Source organism: Myxine glutinosa, chromosome 9 (assembly GCF_964187855.1).
Source record: "Myxine glutinosa chromosome 9, kmMyxGlut1.1, whole genome shotgun sequence".
NCBI lineage: Eukaryota > Metazoa > Chordata > Myxini > Myxiniformes > Myxinidae > Myxine > Myxine glutinosa.
The window spans coordinates 69,304,750-69,325,532 of NC_136269.1; the positions used below are offsets into that span (position 1 = coordinate 69,304,750).

At 44.3% G+C, this 20,783-nt stretch overlaps 1 protein-coding gene across 1 annotated transcript in view; it reads left to right on the forward strand.

Moving 5' to 3' along the window:
• The first annotated feature begins 2,191 nt into the window (after positions 1 to 2,191).
• The window catches only part of LOC137435331 (NF-kappa-B-activating protein), a 29,234-nt gene continuing 10,642 nt past the window's right edge, over positions 2,192 to 20,783 (forward strand). Inside the window, exons 1-5 of the mRNA XM_068129022.2 lie at positions 2,192 to 2,363; positions 5,102 to 5,139; positions 9,455 to 9,615; positions 16,725 to 16,805; positions 16,921 to 17,003. Coding sequence (XP_067985123.1) covers positions 5,137 to 5,139; positions 9,455 to 9,615; positions 16,725 to 16,805; positions 16,921 to 17,003 — 328 coding nt within the window. The 5' untranslated portion in view covers positions 2,192 to 2,363; positions 5,102 to 5,136. The remainder of the gene's footprint in view (positions 2,364 to 5,101; positions 5,140 to 9,454; positions 9,616 to 16,724; positions 16,806 to 16,920; positions 17,004 to 20,783) is intronic.

The window sequence follows — 20,783 nt, forward strand, 5'->3', positions numbered from 1 at the left end:
CGTGGAAGTGATCAGTGAAAAAAACAACGAGTGTGAGTGTGGTGAATGGTGGCGAGGTGTTTAGAATGGATGGGAAGGAAGGCAGAGGAGTTCCACCTGGAGATTCACCATTAGCGACGGACTGGTGAGGCCACACTGCCAAGAAGACAGGTAGGACAATGCCACTCCATTTATTTGAGGCACTCCACTTGCCCATGCTTCCTCCCGATAAGGTAAGTAGAAAAGCTTTATACATTGTGTGGACGGATTCGTGGGGCAGGGAACCATGATTGTCATGGGACCCGCAAGACTAACCCCCACTCTAGCGGGGAAAATGGCCTTAAAACGATCATTCATTCATTTCATTCATCAGGGAAAGCGCCAAAATAAAGTAAACACATTCATCATGAAATCGACTTCCGCTACCGTTTAAAACTTTCCCTTTGTCAAACGAGTTCCGAATTTAAAACTTTACCCCAAAACTGAGAGTTTACCCCTTCCCCCATCTCCTGGAATGGAAATCAGAAGGACAATCCAAGGCTCAAGTGTCCAAGAACACGTCGCCGATAAAAATGACGTTCACTACGGCAATCGCAACAGTCACAAACACTGAATGAGGGAAGAAGGTCCGATTAGACCTGACAGGTAAACAAATCCAAGCACCATACAGGTAAACATGAGAATGTACACTCCCAACAGAGCAAAATACTCCAAATTGGGCTTACCTGTCTGAGTGATTGGTGCAGATGCACCAAGGGAGATGAGGCTCAAAAGGCAGCACAATAAGATGGCTGATTGGACCGATTTAAACAGAATCATCATTTATCACTCGTGTCAACCAAGACGAATATTCAGACAAACACACCGTCCAAACCGACAAACACGTCGTTCAATTGAGTGGACACGCCACAATTGTTACCATGGAGAAAGGCAAACAATATGACATTATTAAACACGACACTTCCGTTATTATTTTCCAGGAAAATTAGACAATATCGATGTTTTTGAAAGGAAAACACAACACACGAGTCACGATGTGAAATAAATAAAACGTATTGGGTGAGACAAGTAACAAAACATAATAATTACACAGAGGCATACCTGGGTCGACAAGGAAAGTTAGACAGAGGCCATTTGGCCCGTCATGGCTGTGCTGCACTCAAACTCTCAAATGACAATAAAATAGATCAATTCGTTGATATGCAAAGGAACGGACTCGTCCTGTTCCAAATCCTACCAAGAACGTAATGTACATTAACATCCACGTGGCTCCTTCATTTTTAACATCCACGGGTCCCTCCTTCAATTTACAAGTGCAGGATGAACTTTCAGGATGCACAGACATCGTTTTTTTTTTGGGCCAGCTGCAATATGTCAAATTGAACAACACGATTTGATTTAGTTGAAAAAAAATACAATGAATTATGTCACTGAAAAATCGTGTGCAGTTACCAAGTTTCTTGGAGAGCGCTCGCCAAGCGGCTTAAGCACTCAAGCAAGCACTCCAAGGAAACCGTTGCTAAGGAACGGCTAGCTTGGCAAGCTGATTGGAATGGCAGACATGTCACACCCCCTGTTATGAGTTGTTGTTGATGTTCTTGTTGTTGATGTTCTTGTTGTTGTTGATGTTCTTGTTCTTGTTGTTGATGTTGTTTGATATACCGATCGAGAGGAATGCGGAAATAAATACCGTACAGTTGGTCTCGAACCTTCGTCTGGCTCATTACATGATGGCAGCGATTATTCGCATTTGAGCCATGATGGAGTGTTTTAAACCACCCCCGCCACTGGCGAGCGATTTATAAGTTGATTGGTAATGGAACACATTCACACCACCCCAGTAAGTCACCATTTCGTCAAAGGTAATATACGAATATGGTAGAAATTTCGGTTAATATGGTCGAAATTTGGGTTTTCGCCGTCACCGGCACACAATGGCCTACTTTTTCAAAACCGCAACGTGGGATTTGAACGTCCAACAGGGAATTCGAGCTGACGGTAAACAGCGATTCACTGCTTGTTTTAAGAGCAGCCAGTTATTGCACAATATGTAGTTGCATAGGCGTGGTAGTTCGCATATGTATTCAGCAATTCGAGGTCAGGTGTTTTTCTTTTCTACAAAGGATAGTGCCATAATTGTAGTGTTGTGACGATATCCCCGATTGTTGTTGATTGTTGCTAAATATATATTCTAAAGGAATGTATAATATATATATATATATATATATATATTTATAAATGCTTTGATTTTCAGAGACAACTACATGGATTGGCGTTCAAGTGAAAATACCCGAAGAAGAAGAATAATTTTTGGAAAAGTAGCAGAAGAAGAAGAAGAAGAGGAAGAAGAAGCTTGGCTATGTGTTTGTTCACGGAAGTTTGAGGTGGGTTTGATGAATGATGATGTGCGGCCAGCGGCCTTGCTTTGTTGAAACCTTGGCTGGAAATCAGTCTGAAACCTTTAAAAGCTTTATTTTTTGGAATTAAAATTTCCTGCGTACTTTGATTTTAATACACCATTTAAAGAATGCCTGTAAAAGCGCTCATGTGGATATTCGAAGTGTTGTGACGTGGCGAGTGTTGTGACGATATCCCCGAGTGTTGTGACGATATCCCCGAGTGTTGTGACGATATCCCCGAGTGTTGTGACGATATCCCCGAGTGTTGTGACGATATCCCCGAGTGTTGTGACGATATCCACGAGTGTTGTGACGATATCCACGAGTCGAGTGTTGTCACTACCCAAGATCTTGACCACATATGTGCAAGGCCCAGACATTTATACTATTCTTCCTGGTAACCACTTGAACCATTTGTTGTGGGTCTTCACTCTCACCTTCGAGTTTCGCTTCACACTTCATTCTTTAACTGCCCTTCTATCATGACACTTTTAAATTGCTTCATTTGTACTCTTCAATCAGCTGATCCATTTATAAGCTTGATGGCATGGTGGTGGTACTGGTAGTATCTTGGTATGTTTGACACTCGTCAATTGTCTGAACTCGTCTGAAATTAAATGAGATACATTATCGAGACAATTTCTGTTAGCAAAATGTATGAAGAAAATTAATATACGCAAAATGTTCAAAAATTTGCTCGTTGTGCTTTACTACATTGAGAATACCTCGACCCACCTAGTGGCTATTGTTGTGAACAATTGCCGTTCCTCTAAATCAGAAAAGTCTACATGCAACTTTTGCCCTACTCCGGCAGACCATTTCCATGGCTGTAAAGGTGCTGATGACCATGGCATCTTGATCACTGACTGACATGTACATTGACTCACTGTGTGTTCTAGTTCCTCATCCAGTCCAGGCCACCATCGGTAGCTTCGGCCTAAACTCTGACATACGCATTCCAAAATGCTTATCATACAATTTCTAACCTGTTGAGACCTGAACTTATAAGGGATTCCAACTCTTACTCTCCACAAAATACACCCATGTCCATTGACGACTCGTTTCTTCTGAAATAATGATTATTAACTTTAGATACCTTTGACATACGATACAGTGCCTTTCGAAAGTCTACACCTCCTTTCAAAATTTCCACCTTTTGTTGCCTTATAGCCTGGAATTCAAATGCATTAAATCAGACTTTCACCTTTATTTACACATCGTAGCCGAGAACTTCCAAGTGAAAGACAAATTCTACAAATTTCAGAAAATAAATTAAAAATACAAAGCTAGAATATCTTGGTTCGATAAGTGTTAACCCCCTGAGGTGGAAGCACCTTTGACAACGCTTACAGCTGTGAGTCTTTTGGGATCGGTCTCTACCAACTTTGCACACCTTGATTGGCCTCTATTTGCCCATTCTTCTGTCCAAAACTGTTCAAGCTCAGTCAAGTTGCGTGGGGAGCGTTGATGGACAGCAATCTTCAACCTTTGCCCAATCTTCAACATGTCACAGATTTTTTTTGATTGGATTTCGGTCTGGGCCCTGACTGGGCCACTCAAGGACATTTATCTTCTTGTGTAGTACCTTCAGCTCCAGTGTAGCTTTAGCTTTGTGCTTCGGGTCATTGTCGTGCTGAAAGGTGAACTTCCGTTCCAATTTCAGCTTTCTTGCAGAGGGCAGCAGGTTTTCCTTTAGGAGTTTTCTGTATTTTGCTCCATCCATTTTCCCTTCTATCCTGACATGTGCCCCAGACCCTGCTGATGAGAAACATCCCCATAACATGATGCTGCCACCACCATGCTTCACAGTAGGGATGGTGTTCTTTGGGTGATGTACTGTGTTGGGTTTGTGCTAAACGTAACGTTTTGTATTTAGGCCAAAAAGTTCCATCTTGGTTTCGTCAGACCACAAAACTTTTTGCCACATGGCTTCAGAATTTCCCGAGTGTTTTTTTGCATACCTCAAACGGGACTCAAGGTGGGCTTTTTTGAGTATTGGCTTCTTTCTTGCCACCATACCATACAGGCAAAAATGTTACGTTTGGCATAACAACAACAACAAAAAACAATGGCGTGTGACGAAAAAAAATCTTAATTTAGTCCATTTTAAATTCAGGCTATAACGCAACAATGTGAAAAAAGTCAAGGGGTTTGAACACTTTGTGAAGGCACTCTACGACGTCATCAGTCACGTGGTCTGGTAGCCATATTGGATCAAAGGAAAAAACACAAACAGAAGAGTTGGCTCACACCAAGTCGTCTGTGCGGGTAAAGTATTCTATGAATACCATCTTGTTTTTCACAGGATATAATCCTCATCGTTGAACTGCCATGCAAACCTTTCACACACATGGACAATGGACATAGACAAATACACAAGGCACCATACAGGACTGTTAGACGAGACAAACACAGCCACTGAGCTTGAAGGAAGTGCCGGCACTTCCTGGGGTACTTTGGGTACCAGCGATATCACAATGATGACTCCGCCTTTCTCACTGCATTCTGCGGGACATTTCTTGAGGAATTTCCTCCCCCTCCCCATGGATTCAAACTTATGGGGATTGTTCTTGCTCTATCCTTTTAAATACTGAATGTCAAGCAAGGAAGCAGCACATACCATTTTTCAAGTTTTTGGTATGACTTTGGTAATTGAAAGTAAAGTGGAGATTGTAATATGACAAATTGATTTATATTTTGTATGTTTTTCTTTGTCTTTCTAGTGTTTTAACCCACAAGGACTGCTGATGCTAACATAATGGTAAGTTGATTGCTTTATGCTATAAAAAGCCAACAACGTGTTGCAGTTTGTGGTGTCTCCCTATTTAAAAAGCCAAGAATCCCCCTCCCTCCATATTTAATCCAATCATCTGGATATCAGAAGTTTTGTTTTCGGGTTGTGTGTCTCTGCGTCCATCCCCATCTTTTGTTGCCACAATAAGTTGTGATCCACCAAAGGGATTTCAACCAAACTTGGCACTAGCATGGACTGTAATACAAAGATGAACTGTTTAGATTTTACATTTGAAGGATCCAAGGTCAAAGGATTTGTGACCTTTTATTGAAAATAATTTTGCTACCACAATAACTTGTGAACCACAGGAGGGATTTCAACCAAGGAAAGTTTTTATTTATTATTATTATTATTATTTTTTAATGTCGGCCATATCGGCGCCCATCATCAGCCAATACCGATAACCTCAAATGCCAGATATCGGCCCGATATATCGATCTACCACTAGCCAACAGTCACAGTATAACTTGAGAAAAGGAGTGGCAGTAAGAAAACAGGGTAAGTGGGTCAGTGGGCATAGAAAAACTGTGCACAGCACAAGACCTGGTATGAGACCTGGTGTTTATCTGACGTTGAGAGAAGTGCACAAGACGACATAGCTGATAAGATTATTTCAGGAATCTTTTTGTGCAGATTACTTGTACATTTCTGAACATAAATTATACTTGCGCAGCCAGAATGTGGATTGTGGTGGTGAGGATATGGACTGGCATTCCAGAGAGTGTGGGTTTGAAATCAGCTGATGGAAGCAGTGCTGAAGATTTTGATTGTAAGCTTCTGGATCAGGGGTTCTTAACCTTTCTAGTGTCGCGCCCCCTTTAGCAATTGTTGCTCGTCTCCACGCCCCCCTCCACCTACATCTGACGAAGCCGCTCGTTGGGGAGAGCGCGAGAGGGGTTTCCCCTCTCGTCTGGGGGGTCCCCCCCAGGAAATTTTTGAATTCTAGGTGCTCTGTGGTGCATTCTGAGGGGTTTGTTCGTTGATATTGAAGCCAGCCAGGGCTGTGCCCTGGGCCCTGGCTATTGACGTAGATTCTGTTAACAGCCAGGGCCCTAAGCATGGCAGCCAGGGCCGGGCCCTGGCGGGCCCTGGCTTATTTCAAACACTGGATCTGGTACCCCTGAACAGATAATGTTCTTTCAAAATAACAAAGGAGAGATTACAAACCTCGTTTTATTGCATCAAAACGCAAACAAGCTCAAGGCACGGATCGATGAAAGGAAAGGGTAACTACACAAAACACGTTTGTTGAAATGTCACGTCAAAGGATGCAAAATCAATGAAACAACAATTTAGTCACTAAAGAAGCAATGCCAAAAATCTCACTAAATTTTAGTGAGATGGTTGGCACTGCTTCTTAGCTATCAGATCCGGAATTCGTGGTCGCGTGCCAGAGAGAGCACAGCGCAGATCTCCTTCAACGTTCAGATTGCTTCTGTATTTGGTCTTGACAGCGACCAGCGCGGAGAATGCAGCCTCGCAGAGATACGTGGATCCGAACATCGTCAGAATCCGAACAGCTTGAAGCGAGATCAGAGGATAAACAGGAAGATACTTGACCGAGAATGTCTCCAGGTCCAGAATTTCAAAGTCATCCTCAGCCAAGGAGTTGAACTTCAGCTCCAGAAACTCCTCCTGGACCTCGTCCGAAACATCAGCTACGTCGCATTGGAATGGGTTTCTGATGAATTTCCAGGTCTTTCGCTTTTCGTCCAAGTCAGGAAAGTAGCGGATGAATTCCGCTTTGAGTTCAGTCAGATAATCGATGATTTGGTTCTTTAACTTTGAATCGAGAAGGCCGTCCGGAACGGCAGAGTCCAGGTTTGGGAAACAAGCTATGTTTCCGGCCTCCATTCGGCATTTCCAGAGGTCGAGTTTAGCCATGAAGGCTCGAATGGCGTCGTATTGCGTGATAATGTTTATGTGCTTCCCTTGCAGTTTTTGGTTGATACCGTTGAGTGCTTCGAAGATGTCTACGAGGTAAGCTAGAGACAGTTGACATTCTCGGGACTGGAACATTTTGTAGAGATCCGCCTTCCGCTGCACGTCTAGGAATGTTGCGACTTCTTCCCTCAGCTCGTAGACTCGCCCCAACATGTTTCCCTTCGAAAGCCAACGCACGTTTGTGTGGAAAAGCAAGGCTTGATGATCGCAGTCCAAGTCCTTGCACAGCTGTTTGAACAGGCGACTGTTTAAGGCTCCACCTTTGATAAAGTTGACTACCTTGATAGCCAGGTTCAGGAAATCCCTCATTTCAGCGGGCAGGGTCTTAGATGCTAAGGACTCACGATGGATAACGCAGTGTGTACCAATAGCAGAGGGACTCTTTTGTTTCACCTTCGTAACGAAACCCGAACGTGAGCCAAGCATGGCCGGAGCTCCGTCTGTGCAAACACCTACCAACGCGTCCCATGAAAGTCGATTTTCTTCGAAGAACTTCGATACCACTTCAAAGACATTCGCTGCTGTCGTGTAAGTTTCCAGGGGATGACAAAATAGCATTTCCTCCTTCACGCTGTCGCCTAATATGAAACGAGCATACATGAGCAGCTGAGAACACTGAGCCACGTCTGTCGTTTCGTCGCATTGGATGGCAAAGACAGGCGAGGCCCTTATCTGGTCAGTCACTTGTTCTTTGATGTCCTGAGACATTTCATCGATCCGTCCCTTGATGGTATCGTTCGACAGGGAGATAGCCGAGAGTTTGTTCGCACTATCCTTCCCCAGGATGAGCTCTGCCGCTCGCAGTAGACTCGGTTTAATGAGAGTCTCTCCGATTGTATGGCTCTTCTTGTTCTTTGCTACTAGCAGGGCAATCTCGTAGGACGCCTCAACGATCTTTGACGTCTGTTGCCGAAATGTCCCACTGCTGTCCAACTTAGCTCGCTTCAAGGCTTCCCTTTTCGCCACAAAGAATGCCTGTGATTTGTCTGCTAGTTCAGGATGGGTTGTCCTCAAGTGGCGTTCCAAACGTGTTGGCCGCATGTCATCATTGCTCAGAGTCTTGTAACATATAACGCACTGAGGAACCTCTGCGTCACCCTTTTGAAGTGCCACAAATCCGAACTTGATGTACTCGTCTTGGTATTTCCTCTTTTTCGCACTCATTGCCATTGACTTCGATTCCAGTTAATAATCTGTCGGAAGAAAAAAAAAGAAGTGTTAGTTGAGACTGAAACAAACTAGGAATTATATAAGGCGCTATCTTTTCGGTTAATTAATTTTTTTCAGTAGGGCGATTATAATTTCCGTTTGGGGTTATTTAGACGTTTATACTGCCGTCCCGCGCCCCCTCTGAAAATTGTTCACGCCCCCCTTGGGGGGCGCGCCCCACAGGTTAAGAACCGAGGTTCTGGATATTGAGCTTCCACAATTAAGGTAATTGCCATGTTTCTATCAGATTGTCATGAAAAACTTAGCTGCCTTTTTAATGACCTTCAGGGAGGTGGTGATTGTGAGCCCATCCAAGTCTGGTTTAACATGATGCCATTTTATGCTTTTTGGTTCATTCATTCCCTCAGAGCAACTTGGAATGGGCCCTAAATTTCTACCGATCTAAGTAGTTCCCTCTAAATCTGTTCAAACAGAACATGAAACTACCGTAATGACCTTTTATACTTTGGTGCACAAAATCTGAACTTTTAGCATAATATCTACACAAACAAGACAGTGACCTGTGAGAGGAGTGAAACGATTTTCAAGGATGTTTTCCTGATATGACATTTGGCCTGTCCCATATCAAAATATCACTGACCCAGCTTTTAACTGTCATCCCTGTGGTTCACAGGCAGGGTGACTGGGTGATTCATCAATGTGTGTGCCGTCCCTCAGATGTACGTTAAACTGGCCGTTCCGTCTGCCGGCATTAGTTGGGTGGATGTGAAAGATCCCACGGTGTTACTTGCAAAGAGTAGGGTGAGCTATCGCCGGCATCATGAACAAATTCCAAATCCCTACCCTGACTTCCCTGTGTCAGTGTGGTGACCCATCCAGGATTGTAACCCTAGCCGATGAAACTGCCTCTGCAGACCTATTCACCTGATGGCGTGAGAAGGATCGTCTATCTTTTTCATAGTTTGATGGGCAAAACTATTTAACACATTCAGAAATTTTTTGATCATGAAAATGTGGCAATAAAATATCAACACTCAACTGGATAATAGGAAGATTATAACTGATTAAAACGATAAATAATTTGTATGGCAACAAAATATTTGCTCTGGTTTGAACAAAAAGTTGTTTTCATTTGTATTTCAACAAGTTTTGTTTTGATTATTCACAGTGTGCGTCTTGGCATCAGCCTATGACATTTGGATATGGCCGGTCACAAGAGGCCGGTGCTCTTTTAGAAGGAAGTCGCAGGTCACGAGATGGACGGGGATGGGAGCGACGAGAGGAAGAGTTGGAGCGCTATCGAAGACAGTTTATGGATTTCATGGAAAGGTAAGAGAAGCAGCATTTTGATTTCCCCACTGTTTGGCATTCCCAACCTGAGCATGTGGCTTATCAGGCTGCCCCCCATATACCATGTCCTATGTTGATTTGTTAGTTAATTGTCAAGGCTCATGTAGGAGCTAGTACACTGAACGGTTCAAGACATAACAGGGCACAAGGAACAGAGGAGAGGAGAGGGGTGAAACCACTAACAGCTGAGTTGAAGGATAAGATAGAGGGAAACTTCGACAAAGGAAGGAAAAACTGGTAATTTGGAAGGAGGATGGCTTGGGGTGGGTTCACGAGGGTAGAAAAGATCATGATTTTGGATTGGGGATGATCTGAGATGGTGGTGAACAGTTGCTTCATAATATAATAATTCATGTAAAATTACACTGAGGTCTCTTAATGTCCTTAATCTCCATGTGAATGTACATTGTCGCCCAGGAGCCTGACGTTAAAGAAAAAAAGGCGAACAACATGATTTTTCGAAGAAATCCTTCATTTGCATTCATTAATTACTTTCCTCTATAGTGAAGGCATTTTCTGAGGCTTCAACCAAATAATAGACAAGGGAGGCGCAAAGCGCCCCACCCTTTACATAGGATCGTTTGTCTGTATGCAACTTTAACAAGGGGACTGAAAACTCGTTTCTCAGCTTCTACTGGATGAAAGCGCCCTACGTTTGGCTAAAAAAATACATTTACTTCTTCATGCAGCTCTATAAATCAAATTGGCGCCCCTTTATATGAACTTTTCGAGAGCATCACTTGGTTCCTCCTAACAACACAAGGGTAGTCCAGCATGCACACAAGATTTTTTTGATTGTCCCTTATTTTCTATTGTTTGGCATTTTCTACAAGCTATGGAATGTCCCTTCTTTTCTATACTTTGCCACATGGCACGTAGCATATAAATGGTGATTTTCTATGCCCCTGGCATTTTCCCCAATAATTCAGTTATCTTCCGAAGTCCGTCATCTTGGAGGAATTTATTTTTCAACTCTTGAATCGACTTAAATGTCATCTGTAGCTATTTGTTCTGTAATCTGACATCTTTAAGTCTAAATCCATAAATCCCTGGTTAATTTGTGTCATGCCAATTTGTGGTGGATCTTTTTAAAGGCTAATAGGGAACGGCAACCAATGCTGTGTATATGGACCAAGTTGTGCACCTCACCGGCTTGCTCGGCCATTAATTAGCATTTAGGCATGCGGCACAGAGACGGCAATGCATCAGCTGGCTCGACTGCCCCATTGGTATGGTATCAGAGTGCAAAGACTCAGAATCCGACCTACGACAGCTGAACCAGCTGGACGTGGCGGCCGCAGTTGACGCAGCCTGCCAGAACTCGTACCACGTCACTGGGACGACCTACACGGTGAAAACTATATTTCTGAAATATAAATATTACTGATACATAAGTAGCATGAAGAAGGATTAAGCTTCAAGAAAATTATCATTTTCGTGTTCAAGGTTATTTGCAAGAAAAATGTATTCAATATATTACGAAACCAGAAACACACATAATTACCTGCACCACTGAAGGTGGATGGAGGTTATGTTTCCACCCCTGTCTGTTTGTTTGTGTACAGGATATCTCAAAAAGTTGTGGACAGATTCAGATAAAAATTTGGTGGGCAAGTTGGGTGTGTGATATGGAGAAAAGGGTTAGATTTTGGTGAAGATCCGAATCCAGATACGAGGATTTTAGATTTTTCAAAACTGATTCTTCACCATTGAAAGATGGGGCCAAAAATGACAAATAGCATGATCTCACATAGGTGTGGACGAGCTATGACAAAACTTGGTGGATGAGTTGGTTAGGTGACAAGAACAAGCTGATTCGATTTTGGTTCAGGTTCAAATCCAGATCTAGCCTATCAGTAGGATACAAAACGTAAACGTAAAAGGCCGAAAGCGCTTACCAGCACGGGTCCACCGAACGTCTTCGAACCTGGGATAATTAATTCCAAGCCGACACAGGATGTAAAATTTTTCAAAAATACCGGCTTTATTCAAGAAATGCCGGTAACAAAAGAATCCACAATAAAACAAGAATTCCTAAATGGGATGCCCCCACACAGACTCGTATACAAACAACAACAACAACAACAACAACATGCATTTTAAGGCCATTTTCCCTGCTAGAGCGGGGGTTAGCCTTGCGGTCCCCATGACAATCTTCTCCATTTTGCCCTATTTTCTGCATCTCTCCTTGTTAACCCCCTTGCCCGCATTTCTTCTTCCACCATCTTTAGCCAAGTCTTTCTCGGTCTTCCCCGTCCTCCACTTCCTTCTACATTAATTTCCATCACTCTTCTCAACCAGTCACTTTCATCCTTCCTCAACACATGACCAAACCATCTCAACCTGTTCCTCTTCACAGCATCAATCACAGGCAATATTCCTATCATCTTTCGCAACTCATCATTTGTCTTACTCTCTCTCAACGATACTCCGCACATCCATCGAACCATTCGCATTTCCACCCTTTCCAGCCTTCGTTGCTGGTCTACGTTCATTACCCATGTCTCGCTCCCATAAATCATAACACTTCTCACACATGCAGCATACACCTTTCCCTTCAGCTTCAGCGACACTCTCCTCCTCATCAGCACGCCACTCAGTTCCCGAAACTTCTTCCTTGCACATCTCACTCGAGCAACCGTTGCCGAGTCTGATCCACCTTCTCCATTCAGCATGTCTCCGAGGTAGCAAAATGTTTTCACACCTTCCAGCTTCACGCCGTCTCCAAGATCCAACTCAACATTTCCTCCATCTGCAGCTCCCTCTGTGCACACCTTACATTTGAATGTAGCTGCCACACTGGTAAATGACCCTCTGAGACCACTACATTTTTGATGAACCCACTCAGCGCACATTGTACATTGAATGGAGTTCACTCCGACACCCTTCCTGCACACAGCACACGGCCACTTCCCAGTTCTTTCCACCTCACCACATGCTTTACCACTTGCCATCACCTTCGTCTTTCCGATATTCACCTTCAGACCTTTTGTCTCCATACATTCCTTCCACTTGTTCATCTTTTCCTTCAGTCCATCCATACTTTCCGCAATCAACACCAGATCATCTGCATACAACAACTCCCACGGTAAACCCTCCTTTACGTTCTGAGCCAGCACCTCCATCACAGCTACAAATAGTAGTGGACTTAGTACCGACCCCTGATGCACTCCCACCTTCACCTCAAACTCACCACTGTTCCCGTCCTTCGTCCTTACAGCTGTGCGCGCTCTTTTGTACATTGCCATCACTACTCTGATCAACCATTCCTCCACTCCTAACTTCCTTAATGCCCATGTCAATACTTTGCGTGGAACCCTACCGAATGCTTTCTCCAGATCAACAAACCCCAAAAACAACTTCTTCCTCTTCTCCATGTACTTCTCCTGCAACTGCCTCACAATGAAAAGTGCGTCTGTCGTTCCTCTTCCTGGCATAAATCCAAACTGCATTTCGTCAATCTTCACTTTCTTCCTTATCCTCCTCTCCAACACCCTTTCCAATACCTTCATTCCATGCTCCAATAACTTTATCGCTCGGTACGAGCCACACTCCAGAGGGTCACCTTTCCCCTTGTATAGAGGGACGAGGGTACTCAGTTCCCAATCCACTGGAATGCGGCCCTCTTTCACCACCAGATTACAGATCTCTGTCATTCTCTTCACACCCCAACTTCCTGCTGCCTTCAACATATCTCCCACAACTCCCGTCGGCCCTCCCGCTTTTCCACTCTTCATTGCTTTTATCGCTTCCTCAACTTTCTTCTCGATTATCTTCTCTGCCGGTCCTAAAACTGGGTTACTCTCTATGTTGCCATCCCATTCATTCTCTGTATTCAACAGCATTTCCATATATCTTTTCCATCTTCCTTTAATTCCATCTGGGTCGACAACGATTTGTCCCACTTCATCCTTCAAGCAACTCACCCCCATCACATCACACCTCTCTAACGCTATGTGCTTTGCAATCCTGAATACTGCTTTCTGACCCTCTTCCGAATCCAAGCGTTCTCCGAACATTTTCCTACATGCCTCCTGCGCCTTTGCTACCTCTTTCTTTGCAGCCTTCCTGGCTGCCTTATAACTTTCATGCTCTGCTGTTTCTGCTCCCGTACCCTTCGCCTTCTGCCACTCCTGGAACTTCTTCCTCTTCTCGTCAATCCTCTTTCCAACTTCATCATCCCACCACCATGTTTCCGAGTGCCTCGGTGGTCCTTTTGTCCATCCACATACCTCACCAACGGCTCCCAACAGACTAGCTTTCATTGACATCCAACCACTTTCAAGCTCAACCACATCATCCTCGACCCTACTCAGCCTCTCTTTTAATGCCTCCCATACTGTCACCTCTTTCAACCTCCACACCTTCATTCTCGGTTGGTACTTCACCCGCCGAGGTCTCCTCGCACCCGCCGAGACTCATATACAAACACAAGGGGAAATATAAAAGAATGAAAGTAAAAATGTGTGTGTGTAGGCACTTAGCTCTGAGCGGATCATGAACCCCATCGGGAATCGTCCAGGCCCCGAGCGCGCAATCCGGGGATGGCACAGGCCCTGGCGGGAAGTAGGCCTCAGCACGCGCTCATCCTCTTCGTCCTTATCATCCGCCTCAACAGCACCCATGTCTCCCAGTGCAAGAGCGTTATGAACTGTGGCTGCACGTCACCAATGTTCCAACGCAAGAGTTTATCTGCGACTGTTCCCCTCTGGTCCACAAGCCAGGAGAAAGCCAAGAGTGCTCGTGTACTTTGACCGTTCGTTGTGGAATCCCGAAGCAGAGAGATATATAAAATTGTGACCGTTCTCAATGAGTGTCCCTCGCTCAAGAGCGCACCGTATATGTGACCATTCGCTATGGAGGCCAGCCCGGAGAGAGCGATCAAACCAAAGAGGCAAAATGTCGGGAATATGTCCGTTCACCACCAAACCCAGAAAATGAGAGAGTAGATGTCCGCCCTCCAACTCTTTGTACTCAAGGCTCTGACGTCATCCGATGACGTCTGCGTGTCCACTCCTATCAGCTAGTACCATCTCATCGCTCTTGGTGTTCTGACCAATCGCTGCTCTCCGGGGCATGGCCTCACAGGCCTGCCTGCTTGATGTGGTGATGTGGCTGCTGGCAGCACCAGCAGTATTGTTCAATATCTTGTTCCGGTCACTTTTATTTAGTGTCATAAATGCGCGATTTCTTGCTTTGTGTATGTGCTGCATTGTCATAAAGAACAAAGAAAAAATAACAGAGGCCTTTACACACAGGGGATTCATGACCCATAATCCCGAACTAATTAACATAACCCCACCCCTCGTGATGGGAACAAAGATACATTCTGACATGACATCCGGTCTAAACGAATTTCCTACTTAGGCACATGGGGTTTCTTCTTCTTTATCGCGACATACGGAGCATGGTAATCTATACAATTCTACCTGGCTCTAAGGTACTCATTGTCTATCCCCCACAAACGTAACAATATGAAAGCTAAATCTTGAACGGTTTTGGAAATATAAGCCAAGTTACCGAGATGGTTGCCATGGCAACATAATTCAGCCAATCACAGCTGTGATAAAATCATGTTTAGGTAATGTCATAATGGAATAGATGTCTGGAATATGAAAGCTAAATGTTCAACGGTTTTTGAAATACCCCATACACAAAAGTACATGGACAGATGGTCCGTCAGTCGGTTGGGGCTCATTTTAATGTCCCCAATCTACGACCTTGTCAGAGGTGCGGGGGACAAAAATATATATTATATCAGCACTCACAGCCCATGCAGCTCCCACTTCCCCACCTCTTGTCCCAAACAATACAGGAGGCATAAGGTGGAGGAACCGGAGTTACTTTGCCTGCAAAGGTGAGCGATGAAGGTGAGGAGATGAAGGTGATGTAAGATCACGCAGATCCAGGCTCAAAAGCACCGGTAATCCCCAGAGGTCACGTTTAGTGTAGCCCCTCTCCTGCATAGTGCCATTTGCACTCTTCTCTGTGTTCTGCATCAGTCCGACTCTCCTGGATTTTGGCCACCCACCGGTGTGTGAGTGGCATCTCGCTCTCATAATCCCGCCCCACAGGACATGCCCATAAACAAGTCTTATACCCCATCTGAGCTTCTACAGTGCATTTCGCCACCATGGTGTACACGCACGTGCCGACAGTTTGTAATGATCTATTCAAAGCACTTGGCGCTTTCCCGTGTGTTTCCATACCAAATTCCTTACCTGGCCTCACCTGCACAGGAGGTTTTACACCATGCAATCTTATCCCTAGCTATACTGTCTATAAATTACATATGCTGCCTCTTTAGCGTCACGTGTAACAAGGCAACCTACTCTGACATTTCGCTTGTTTACAAGAATAAATCTATGCTACGTAAATCACACAGACCACACTACACTTATTACATTCTAACTATGAACCCAACCCACCCCCGCCCTTTCCACATAACATTATCATCACTTTAAACTTACCCTGTGCACTGACAAGCCCCAGAGATGACCCATGTTCACACGGAATAATCCCACACGGTTCAAAGTCTACATACCAGCAGCGATGGTCGAAAGTTTTGGTCGAATGTGCTAGTCTACGAACCATTGGACCCTGCAATGGTTCACACAGCCGTGAGAGATTACAGTACAGGAAGCTGCAAGCTGTCAGCTTTTTTGGCGAGTTCAGAAAGTTCTCCAACTTTTTTTATGCAGAGGTACACCCCCTTTCTCTCCAGTACGCTTCCAAGTATTTTTGGCTTATTTTAGAAGCTTTGTGAGCCACTTTAGGTAACGATACTCATCTCACACACACGATATACGTTCGGCTGTCCTGGTGACGCTCCATTATCGAGTGTTTTTGCGCATGTGCACAGATCATTCTGGAGTGGATTACGTCATTTTGAAAGTCCTTATTAGGAAGCCATATTGAAAAATTAGATGCTTTTTTCTACTGAATGTTCTCTGTGATTTGTAGATGCAATGGATTTCTAATTCGGAAATATTTGCTGTCAAATAGCACAACACAAACTTATTCTGAAGCAGATTATCCTGTTGGAAAGAGTATCTGAAAATTACACCATTTTGATTTTCTCTTCATAGGAGATTGAGCCAGCGAGAACAGATTGCTGAAGTGGGGGCACCAAAGATTTGGGCTGCTTCTCCAAAGGATCCAGACCCAGAGTAAGAACAATGTACTAGTTTGCTTTTCAAAATAGTTTTAACACTTTCCTTTCCACCAACCCATTACATGTGCACTCCCATGACATTTGTTATATCTTTGGATTTTCACTTGCAGCTCTGATGAACATACGCCAGTAGAAGGTGGTGATGAAAATGAATGCAAGAAACTGTCGAGTTCTTTTGATGGTGATTCTGGAGGTATGCATTTGGTTCTTCGTTCCATACTTAAGGCTTTTAAGTGTCGCTTGAGGACCATTGTGACGTGGACAAGTGATTAATATGACGTTATTGAACTAACATAGATGTTTGACAGCAGTTTCCCGGTGTGTACCCCGGTTTAGAATAGGTACACCGTATCCCTGCGTGTCGTAAGAGGCGACTAAAAGGGTTGGCGTCAGGAAGGGCATCCGGCCATAAAACATTGCCTCAAAAAGGGAACCATGACAATTACAACTACATGTGGGCAGCGTACAGCCCGAAGTACCCCGTGGGGGTCCTCACCCCCTCTCGTCAAAAATCAAGGTGGGGAACCCGGTCGAAGCAAGGGTGGAAATCACTCCATTTATGATGACGAAATGTCTGATGCCCCACGTGGAAATCGGTTTCTGAGGTTTGGGACATGGAATGTAGGGACAATGACAGGGAGATCAGGAGAAGTGGTGGAAGTATTGGTCAGAAGAAGAGTGGACATATGTTGTGTGCAGGAGACGAGATGGAAGGGAAGTGGTGTGAGAATGGTGAAGGGTAGGCAGGGACAGAAATACAAGTTTGTGTGGCAAGGGTGCCCGGAAGGCATGCATGGTATTGGTGTCCTGTTTTCTGAGGAGTTTGTAGACAGTATGGTGAGTGTGACGAGAGTGAGTGAAAGGTTGATGATGGTGAAAATGATGACTGGAAAGCTCTTGGTGAACGTCATCTCGGGATATGCTCCGCAGGTCGGTCGGAGCGATGAAGAGAAGGACAAGTTCTGGTGTGCAATCGAGAAGCTGATGGAAAACGTGAAAGATGAGGAAGTTGTTGTGGTAGGAGGAGACCTAAATGGACATGTGGGAAGGAGTATGGACGCGGACGGTTTTGAGGGAGTTCATAGGGGTTACGGATGTGGTGTGAGGAATGGAGAAGGTGAAAGGATTTTGGAGTTTGCTGATGGAGCTGGTTTGTTGATTTGTAATACACAGTTCTAGAAAGCGGATAATAAGCTTGTTACATACACGTCAGGTGGGTCGACGACAACCGTTGACAACCTGATGGTGCGTAAGCAAGATAGGGGGTACCTCCGGGACACAAAGGTGATCCCGGGGAGGAAGCTGTTTCACAGTACCACTCGGTTGTCTGCGACATAAGGGTGAAAGGTGCGAGGAGAGCTCGGTGGGTGAAGTACCAACCGAGAATGAAGGTGTGTCGGTTAAAAGAGGTGACAATGAGAGGCATTAAAAGAGAGGCTGAGTATGATAGAGGATGATGTGGTTGAGCTTGAAAGTGGTTGGATGTCAATGAAAGATAGTCTGTTGGGAGCCGTTGGTGAGGTATGTTGATAGATGAAAGGACCACCGAGGCACTCGGAAACATGGTGTTGGGATGATGAAGTTGGAAAGAGGATTGACGAGAAGAGGAAGAAGTTCAAGTCGTAGCAGAAGGTGAAGGGTACGGGAGCAGAAGAGGCAGAGCTTGAAAGTTATAAGGCAGCCAAGGAGGCTGCAAAGAAAGAGGTAGCAAAGGCGCAGGAGGCATATATAGGAAAATGACATATGTAGGAAAATGTTCAGAGAACGCTTGGATTCGGAAGAGGGTCAGAGAGCGGTATTCATTCATTCATTCATAGCGAAAGAGAGGTGCGATGTGATGGGGGTGAGTTGCTTGAAGGATGAAGTGGGACAAATCGTTGTGGACCCAGATGGAATTGAAGGAAGATGTAAGAGATGTATGGAAATGCTGTTGAATGCAGAGAATAAATGGGATGGCAACATAGAGAGTAACCCAGTTTTAGGACCGGTAGAGAAGATAACTGAGAGGGAAGTTGAGGAAGCGAAAAAAGCAATGAAGAGTAGAAAAGTGGGAGATATGTTGAAGGCAGCGGGAAGTTGTGGTGTGAAGAGAATGACAGAGATCTGTAATCTGGTGGTGAAAGAAGGCCGCATTCCAGTGGATTGGGAACTGAGTACCCTCGTCCCTCTAGACAAGGGGAAAGGTGACCCTCTAGAGCAGGGGTCGGCAACCTTTTTGACATGAAGTGCCAGTTTGAAATGTTCTTGTTAATTAGTGTGCCATATCAACATTAAGTTTAACATTAAGTTTAATTATGACACCACATCAAAAAAATACTTCCAACAGACATGGAATTTTATTCCATCCATACAGGCTACATGCATAGCAACAACATCCATACAGGCTACATGCATAGCAACAACATCCATACAGGCTACATGCATAGCAACAACATCCATACAGGCTACATGCATAGCAACAACATCCATACAGGCTACATGCATAGCAACAACATCCATACAGGCTACATGCATAGCAACAACATCCATACAGGCTACATGCATAGCAATAACATCCATACAGGCTACATGCATAGCAACAACATCCATACAGGCTACATGCATAGCAACTACATCCATACAGGCTACATGCATAGCAACAACATCCATACAGGCTACATGCACAGCAACAACATCCATACAGGCTACATGCATAGCAACAACATCCATACAGGCTACATGCAGAGCAACAACATCCATACAGGCTACATGCATAGCAACAACATCCATACAGGCTACATGCATAGCAACAACATCCATACAGGCTACATGCATAGCAACAACATCCATACAGGCTACATGCATAGCAACAACATCCATACAGGCTACATGCATAGCAACAACATCCATACAGGCTACATGCATAGCAACTACATCCATACAGGCTACATGCATAGCAACAACATCCATACAGGCTACATGCATAGCAACAACATTTTAAAGAAACATTTATCTCTCATAATGAGGACATTGTAATGATCATTTTATCATTGTAAAATTTGTCCCCAATGAGGTTACAAATTATATGCACGGACCCCATTTCAAAACACTGCTTTCAGTAACTCATTTACAAAGTATTGCATTGGAAACAAATGTCAAAAAGTGAGAATAAAGTGTATCAAACAGAAATACCAGTACTATACAAGAATGCTGCCAGCCTCATGAAAACATCCACATCAGAGTTGGAAAAAAAGAGATGGACAAACAGCTACATATGCAAACCCATGTGTACTACAAATAAACAGATGCCTACCAGTCAGTGTGATCCCTGGCCCTGCTTTCCTTTGCTGAGCTCAATTATCTGGGGGTTGTCGTTAGTCACTTTAAGTTGCAAACACATGCTTCGGAGTGGTCGGTTGTCAAACGACTACGGGAGGCCATTTCTTCAATGCATCGCTCAACACTTCTAGCTGACATGGGAATATCTTTTATTCTTGATTTGATTGTCTCTTTGATGGTAAGCCTTCAAACAGAACCTCTGAGCTACAGAGAAAAGCCTCCTTAATATATTCGCCATCCGTGAATGGCTTTCCACGTTTCGCAATGCAATGAGCAATGCGATAGCTTGCTTCAGTCGCTTGGTTTTTAGCAGTGGCAAAGATTTTGAGGGTGTTGGCTTGCTTCCCATACCTGGACACGGCACGTTTGATGGATTCTGCCTTGTCTGCCTGATCTTTGAAAGTTTTCTCGTGCTTTGTCTCAAAATGGCGCTTAACACTCAACGTTCGACAAACAACATTTTCAAAACATAAAGTACACACAGCACGGTCCTTCTGAAAAACAAAACCCCACTCTTCTGTCCATGAGGGCTGGAATGCTCGAACCTTTACTTCAGCTTTCTTAGCTAGCGGGGTTGCCATCATCTACCGAACCTGAACCGCTTCACTGCACTGTGGGAAATGTGAGCGGGAGGCCGTACCGTCAATCAAACTAA